This window comes from Zea mays, chromosome 10, assembly GCF_902167145.1.
Source record: "Zea mays cultivar B73 chromosome 10, Zm-B73-REFERENCE-NAM-5.0, whole genome shotgun sequence".
Lineage (NCBI taxonomy): Eukaryota > Viridiplantae > Streptophyta > Magnoliopsida > Poales > Poaceae > Zea > Zea mays.
Genome location: NC_050105.1, coordinates 125,773,663 through 125,781,862, shown reverse-complemented (window position 1 = coordinate 125,781,862; position 8,200 = coordinate 125,773,663). Strand labels below are relative to the sequence as shown.

General features: G+C 47.6%; 2 protein-coding genes across 3 annotated transcripts; one reads left to right on the top strand and one right to left on the bottom strand.

Moving 5' to 3' along the window:
• The first annotated feature begins 318 nt into the window (after positions 1-318).
• LOC100383509 (Vacuolar iron transporter 1) lies at positions 319-2,817 on the top strand. Of its 2 annotated transcripts, NM_001350753.1 has the most exons (4): positions 319-655; positions 1,858-1,943; positions 2,034-2,148; positions 2,263-2,817. In NM_001350753.1, the coding sequence occupies exons 1-4, from the start codon at positions 417-419 to the stop codon at positions 2,561-2,563; spliced, it is 741 nt and encodes a 246-aa protein (NP_001337682.1). In that variant the 5' UTR covers positions 319-416; the 3' UTR covers positions 2,564-2,817. The 2 variants fall into 2 exon arrangements, with proteins under 2 accessions (NP_001337682.1, NP_001169628.1); NM_001176157.1 differs by having other exon boundaries at positions 320-1,943.
• Positions 2,818-4,929: 2,112 nt separating this feature from the next.
• Positions 4,930-6,286, bottom strand: LOC100272468 (uncharacterized). The gene has a single exon (NM_001146940.1). It carries the CDS (start codon positions 5,928-5,930, stop codon positions 5,187-5,189), a length of 744 nt encoding a protein of 247 aa, NP_001140412.1. The 5' UTR covers positions 5,931-6,286; the 3' UTR covers positions 4,930-5,186.
• Between the last annotated feature and the right edge of the window lie 1,914 nt (positions 6,287-8,200).

Here is an 8,200-nt window from a genome sequence, read left to right as displayed (position 1 = left end):
AAATTTAAACGACTAAAGTACATTTTACCTTTTTTTCTTCCCTCCTACAAATCTTCTCCTAGATTTTGACATACAAATTGGCACGTCCATGAGCGTGCTTCATTGTTGGCCCCAGTCATTCGGTCCGCTCCTGCTGCTAGTTCTAGCTTTCTCGCGCCGCATGCCCGCATGCACCGTCTGGGTTATGTGAAGTGAAGCTGAAGTGTCACGTGCGTGAGATGAATACGCTTGTTTCCCCTCTCTCGTTCGTGACATGGAGTAGTATATAAAGACAAGAGGCGGAGGAGATTCAGGATTCAGAACGCACTAGCAGTTCCACGCGGCGTTCCACTTCCACCCGAAACCCCAATCAAGCGTGCACTGCATCTGCGTAGCCCGTTCACCACGCACGCGCTTCCCTCCCTACCGGGCGATCTATGGACGGCGACGGCGCGACGTGGGGGCAGCCGATGCTGGAGAAGCGGCCGAGCCACCGGGAGCGGCATTTCACGGCGGGGGAAGTGGTGCGGGACGTCATCATGGGGGTGTCCGACGGCCTCACCGTGCCCTTCGCCCTCGCCGCGGGGCTCTCCGGCGCCAGCGCGCCCTCCTCGCTCGTCCTCACCGCCGGCCTCGCCGAGGTCGCCGCCGGCGCCATCTCCATGGGACTCGGAGGGTAACTGCTCGATCAAACTCTTGTCCACAATCGTCGCGACTGATGTAAGCGGTAGCTACCAGCGACTTCCGTTTGTCCTTTTACGCTATCTCTGGCAATGAGATTTTACGATTTCATAAACTCATCTGTGTGGCAAACAGTGAGTTAGTTATTGTTAGCAGAAACGGCAAGAAAAAACGAAGTAGATCAGCCAACAAATCATAGAGCACGACACATAAATTTACGTGGAAAACCTTCAACGTGAAGGGAAAAATCACGGGCACCAGTCAAACGAAAACTTCACTATATGTGGAGTATTTACGGAACGTCGTCCGTAGACGGCGACTCACAAGAGGAGTAAATGATGACGCGCTGCAAACTCTAATTAGGATCACTAACTTCGGCCTAAGCCTCCCGACGACGGGCCTCCACTGTACTCGCCAACACGGTCTCCATATGCAGAATTTTGGATCATGTTCATGAGAAAAAAAAACTCAATTCATGTAGTTTATTCGGGTAGTCAGTTCGGTAGTTCATGTTCGATGACAGAGATAGCTCTTTTGTAAACTTAATTAGTTTGAGATCGTTCTTCAGTGAAGCGTTCAAATCCAGTGGCACCTCACAGCCATAGCGATCACTAAGGCCTTGTTCAGTTATTGCTATGCCACATGGATTCGATGAGATTGAAAAATAGTAGATATTTTGACTTGCAATAGAACCACCCAATTATCTTCAATTTAGGACTTTTCGGTTATTCCTAAACCTTATGGATTTGAAGGCTTTAGATAAAATTATGAAGGATTTAAACTTGTGGTATGAATTAAAACCAACTCAATCTCCTACAATTCATAAGGGTTTTTGATAAAAATCGAACAAACCCTCACATAGAATGAGATAAAAACGAACAAACCCTAAGGTGAAAAAAAACATGAGCCTGTAAGTTTGCACTGTATGTTCAGCAGATTGCTGAACCAAACCCCCCAAAAAGCAAGTCGTTAGAACAAAAGCCAGCTCGTGATAGACAAGTGTGTGGCCCCTCTTTCACGTGCTCTTCCAGCACGCTTGGGTGTTAGCTATCACAACTTTTTAGGGCCGAGCAAAGTGGGAAACAATGATTTACATCTTTGAATCTGAGCACAAGACAAAGCACCACATCGTTTTCAGATAGAAAAGGGTGTCCACAGTCCACTAACGGCGCCATGCGTGCATGGCGTGCTAGCTAGGTACCTTGCGGCCCAGAGCGAGGCGGACCACTACAAGCGGGAGATGAGAAGGGAGCAGGAGGAGATCATCACCGTCCCAGACACCGGTACACACACATTAACTAAGCAGTAGCATTTCTCATAGCCGTTTTTTTGGTGCCTTGAAAATCCTTGATTGATCGATCGTCCGTTTCCAGAGGCCGCTGAGATTGGAGAGATCATGTCACGGTATGGGCTCGAGCCGCAGGAGTACGGCCCTGTCGTCGCCGGGCTCAGGCGGAACCCTCAAGCTTGGCTAGACTTCATGATGAGGTAGTATGATCAACTGTTACATAATGTTATCAGTCATAAACAACCGACCGACGGAAGGCAGATGGTTTTGTTTTCTTCAGCTAACCAGCAGGCCGGGGAAAAATGTGTGTCCAGGTTCGAGCTGGGACTGGAGAGACCGGATCCCAGAAGGGCTCTGCAGAGCGCCTTCACGATCGCACTGTCCTACGTGGTCGGCGGGCTGGTCCCTCTCCTGCCCTACGTGCTCGTCTCCGCCGCGCAGGATGCCATGCTCACATCCGTCGGAGTCACGCTGGCCGCGCTGCTTTTCTTCGGCTACGTCAAGGGCCGCTTCACGGGGAACCGGCCGTTCGCCAGTGCCGTCCAGACCGCTGTCATTGGAGCGCTCGCTTCGGCGGCGGCGTACGGGATGGCGAAGGCTGTTCAGGCGAGGTAGTTGTTTGTTGGTGAGGCGGCGTCAGGCGTTTTGGGAACCAGGGCTGCGGTAAAACTGAAGAAAGCTGCATACTTCTGATCCTTTGGGGACTTCTCGTTACAGTGTTAATCGCGGGATCTAATGCTAGTCTACTCTTTTGAATAAATCTAGGGAAGGAGATAATCATAGATAAAATATATCTTCGCCTCACTTTGGTTAATGTAAAGACTCTGAACTACATATTCAATCATTATTACAAGCCAATTGAGACTGCTAGTCTACTGTTTAATCATTTGCTGCTGTAGGAACAAATTAAACACGTCTTGCTGCTAGTCTACTCACACCTTACTTGTAATTATAGATGGCCAAACGGGCGGTCCGGCACGTCACTAGCACGGCCAGGCACGGCACGGTTAGGGTTATAGATGTCCAATAAGTACGAGGTCTGTGAGCCCGGCGCGAAGCCCGCTGTTTAGGCACGGCCCGAGTCCGGCACGGCCCGGTTCTATGCGGGCCCGGGTCGGCCCGGCACGAATAAGCGGGTCGGGCTCGGACAAGAAATTAGGCATGGTGGGCTAGTCCGGCACGGCCCGTTTACCTCTAAGCCCGTTTTTTAACACTAAAACGTACTTACCGGCCCGCATAGCCCGTCTTTCGGCCCGTTTTTTCGTGCTAAACGGGCCGGCTGTGGGGCGGGCTCGGACAGGAAATTGAGCCCGCGTGCCTAGACGGCCCGACCCGGTTTTCTAACCGTGCCTGGCAGGTCGGGCCCAAAACGGGCCGAGCGGCCCATTTGGACATCTCTAGTTAGGGCACGACCCGTTTGGCCTGTTTAATAGCCGTGTCGTGCCGGCACGACACTAGTGCCTAAGACCAGGCCCAAGCACGGCACTAAGACTTCTTAGTCGTGCCGTGCCACGGTGGGCCCGACCGGCCCGTAGTGCTAGGGCGGCCCGAGCACTACGCCACAGAAACTAATACATTCATAAATACAGTTAAAGCATACTAAAATATATAATATTAAGCTGTTTAATGCAAGGCTGCCTTATTAAAAACATATCTAGGTAAAAACTCACCCTTATGAGAAAACTCTAGATAGGAAAAAATAGTACAACCCACAACTTATTTAGTGTTCTTACATATCACGGACAATGTTTAGAGTTTAGTTACAGGCATATCAACTGAAATAAGATGAAACTAGCTAAATAAGATCAATCTTCGACATGTAGTAGAGTAGATTAGGATTTAGGGTTCAAACACAGACCACAAATAAAGATAACAAATTAAGCACTTACCAGTGCCTAAACGTGCTTTTGAGATAATTGGACCTAAACGTGATTTTGAGATAATCGGGCCGTGCCCGTGCCGGCCCACTGTGCTCGACACTCGGCCCAGACACGGCACTAGGCATCGAGCCGTGTCGGCACGGGCCCGGCTCCAACCGTGTCGTGCCGTGTCTGGGCACTATGGGCCGTGCCGTGTTCCGGGCCGACCCGATTAGTCCGGTACTATTGGCCATCTATGCTTTAATCAAGTGAATCCGCTGTGAGTCTCTGATCTCTACATTTTAAACAGACGCAAATCAAGTGAATCGTAGCCGCTCCCACCTCAAACGAATATAGCAAACAAGACAGGTCCATGATTTGGAGAGTGAAGACACTGTCGTTAAAACGAAGGCATCAGCCTAAAGAGCTAGTGTATGGAGACATTGGAATTTATCCTGTCGGCAATAGGAGAATAGGCACGTATACAACATTACTTCGAAGGCAAAAACAGAAATATTCACAGTAGAATCCTAACAAAAAGCACTATTCTGAGCATTATGCAGATAAATTACCAGCATGTAGTGGTACCCTATATTGGGCACAATTTCTTCAAATCGATTTGACAACTCCATTTTTCTAATAAATTCTCATTTTTTCCAAGGGAAAATGAAACATTTTTTCTTGAAAAAAATGAAAATCTCTTGAAAAAACGGGGTTGACAAACTAGCTTATAGCCAGGTATAGACGGCCATGTCTAAGAATAGTGACACATAAGAACTACACATCCATGACGACGCTCAATCCATCCTCATTATGTTTTATAGACCTGAATAAACGATTGTCTAAAAGCTGGAAACAGAATAACAACCTGAATGAGTGTACAGTTCTGTTTCAGAATTACTGAGGAGAGAGAGCAACAAGCAAAAGCCGCTTTAAAGCGGTAAAGGGAAAAGTTTATATTGAAAAAGGCAAGAATAATCTTAAAACTACATTGGAACAAATTGATCGCATTCCTATATGGTTCATTATGCTTTGCTCGAACACTAGTATGACGGATAACTGACAATCCTAATGGTGAAATCCAGCTTGTAATGTCAAAAACTGTAAAAAAAATCTTCAAATGTCACAAGAACAATAGCCCACAAATAATACTAGCAATGAGCATTTGTAAAGGTAGAGCGATCAAGTACATGTGTTGCTCATATTAGATAAGTACCTAGATAGGTTTCAAGAGATGGTATATCTATAGGTAGATTTTAGATATTTCTCGTGAAGAGCTATGCATGGTAAAGGAGCATCCGAGTTTTCAAAACATGGGCAATCCCTGTTTGGCTTTCTTGGCTTGCTGTTCTATTGAACTACCAATAACCAAGAGTTAGCTACTTCTTATCTCTGCTGTCCTTGGGTTGCATTCCAGACATCTTGATCATCGACTTAAGTGACTCGATCATAGCCTTCTGCTGCTCCTGCATCATTTTCTGGGACTGCGGCGCCTCCCTCTCTACCAGCCGCTTCTCATTTTCCAGGTAATGAATCATCTCTTCCTGATTCTGCAGTACCTGCGCCTTCCCTTTTTCCAGGTACTCATTCTTGGTCATGAGTAAGAAAAAAGCAGACCTCTCATTGTCCAGGTCGTCGAGCGCATCAGTCTTCAGTTTCATCTCCTTCTTGAGCCTCCTCCTCAGATGCTGCACATAGCCTTCTTCTGAATCGATGGTCTCTCCAACATTGTCATCTTCCTCCCTGTCAGCCTGCGACTGCGACTGCGACCCCGACCCCGAGACCGGCTTATCAGGACATCGGTTCGAGTCCGTGCTGCCGACGCGCGCCTCCACAGCGGCGGAGCGCTTGGCGAGGCGCCAGACGCTGGCGGCCAGGAACAGAAGCGAGATCGTGACGAGCAGGCGGTGGGCGCCGATCGATCCGGCAGGTCGAGCAGCCCACCGCGCCGCGGATGCCCACTCGCCGCCGACCTCCGCCAGCCAGGATGCGTGGAGCACGGCCATGGCGCCGAACGCGGAGCCGACGAGGAAGCACACGACGCCGGGCACACAGGCAGGGGAGGCGCCGTTGACCGCGTTCGAGTTAGCGGCACCGGAAACGCCGTTCTTGTTGCTGCCCATTTTGACCAAATTAGGACAAGGAAGAAAGCACCACCCCCCAAAATCTGAATTGAAATGAATAAACGCGGGAAAGGATGGATCCGGTCGAGTCGTTTGGGACTGGAAGAAATCTGGGGCTGGGTTCGTTCGTAGGACGGAGCCGAGAACTGCGTGGGTGAGCGGGAGCACGGCGAGCGACGGTGCGTGGAGACTGGAGGGAGAGAGAGAGATCGGAGGTGAAGCGCTTGGAAATAGGGAGCTCTGATCGGAGGTGACGCGCTTGGAAATAGGGAGCTCTGATGAACGGCAGTGCCGCTGGGCTGTGGGTCTAATATCTCCCGTGGCCGTGGGCAATGTCGATGCTTGGCACCGGCCGGAGACGATCAGACGAGTACCTACCGGACGGTGGGTAGCCGAGAAGTCGTACTATCGTTTTTTCGATGAAAATGAGCCAGATGCTTGTGGTACTGTATGACACGTGGGGGTCACATGGGGGTTGCGGCCGTGTGGGCCCAGTTGTATATCACGTGGAGCTCATGCCATAGTTACCCAGATATTCTAATCGAATACGTGGGCATGGAGAAACACATGGAAAGATCCAATCATCCAAACGGCCGAAAATGTTCAGATTTAAGGGTATTTTCTCAAAAAAAATAGTTCATTTTCCAAGAATCTCTAAAAAAATAGTGTTTCCAAATTAGTCCTAATTGTATGATTCTTCGGGAACTAAGCTTCTTCGTTAACGAAAAAGACGCTCATATCTGTTAACGAAAAAGTCATCTTTTCTTTCTTCCTCTGTACTTGTTGATGAAGCATTTCCATATCTCTGATTTCTTGATCTATCTCGTCCTCTGGTGGTGTCGGGCTGATAGCCTTCCTTTTCTGGCTTCGGGCCTCCCGAAGGGAGATTGTCTCCTGATTGTGATCCAGTGGTTGCAGAGCTGCAGCCCCAGTCGCTGAAGCTTTCTTCGGCGCCATAACGAAGGTTTATGATCGCCGAAGGTGTTCAAAAAACTCGAAGAGTGGAAGTGGGTTCACCTGCCGAGGTCTAAATAGCCTTTTCATCTTTAAGTCGGTTTCACTTTCTGCTGTCACGCCGAAGCTTTCCTGCTCACACCTTCGGCGCTGTACCAACCTTCGTATTATTCTGGTCTACTGTGATGCCGACTTGAGTCCGAAGATACCTGTTCACACATTATACTCCAGAAATACTGTTAAATCCTGTTTTTGAGGACCTTCGGATGCCGAAGGTCCCCAACACATCTTCTTCTAGAAGTATATGCACATAAAGATTTAGCAAACGGATTGCATATCCTTGCAAGGACTATTTCAGGAACTTTACCTCTACTCACTTCTAGGATATACGAGGTAAGTGCACGTATCAATATAAATAAGCCACTTTGACTGATGGTGTTCGATCGACTGGATCTATATATTTGATAGAAAGTTCCATAAAGGTTCACATATTGATCATCAAGCTCACGCCTTCAGGGCATAGAATATGACATTTATTGTCTCACGGTTGTGATCAATATAAGCATTCGCTCCTCCTGACGATGACATCTGTCAAAGTCGTTATCCCTCATTACTCAAGCATATTCTACAAGATATATGTCTCATTATTCATCTGGAATAACGAGAATGGATGAGATTGAGGTGCTATCATTTTCTATCTTACACCACAATTTATACATAGTTGTGCAAAGCAAATAATATGTCCTTCAGTAGGACTTAGGGGATAATATAGTTGCCATAGTACATATTCTAAATATGATACATCGCTCGAGGCATTCATCCATTGCAACATCTATGATGGTGTCACAAAAGTCCATCTAAGATCGTAATCCACCAGGGATTTTTCATCGATCAGATACATCATTATAGTTTGTCATTCTGGCACAATGGGGATATTTTGCCAGTAACACCTAAACCTTATAGGTTTCTGCCATCAGGGCTTTAGAGGATACCGTAATTCCACATCTAGTGGAAATTACCATGAGTAAAACTCATGGAATGCACATGTGCTTATTCGGTGAACTTCAAGTCCTTTGGTACCTCATCTTATTCCTTTTCGGGTCTGTACGGGTCTTTATCCCTTTATAGGGATTATCAAACTTTGGTGTTCAACACAGACTTTGTTTCTTCTGGATAGGTTCCATCTGGGAACGATAGTCTCAACTACGAGATATTCTCCCTACATAGGAGAATGATCATTGATCAGGGATGTATTATTCGATATGAGATTTATATGTTGCATATTTATAATTCAAAGATATGAGTCCTCCTAGGAT

Bases quoted from the DNA above. Each gene is read 5' to 3' on its own strand.
- LOC100272468 (NM_001146940.1), bottom strand. From the start codon at position 5,930: ATGGGCAGCAACAAGAACGGCGTTTCCGGTGCCGCTAACTCGAACGCG.
- LOC100383509 (NM_001350753.1), top strand. From the start codon at position 417: ATGGACGGCGACGGCGCGACGTGGGGGCAGCCGATGCTGGAGAAGCGG. The intron at 656-1,857 runs GTAACTGCTCGA...CGTGCTAGCTAG, and splicing joins ATCTCCATGGGACTCGGAGG to GTACCTTGCGGCCCAGAGCG. The intron at 2,149-2,262 runs GTAGTATGATCA...ATGTGTGTCCAG, and splicing joins TGGCTAGACTTCATGATGAG to GTTCGAGCTGGGACTGGAGA.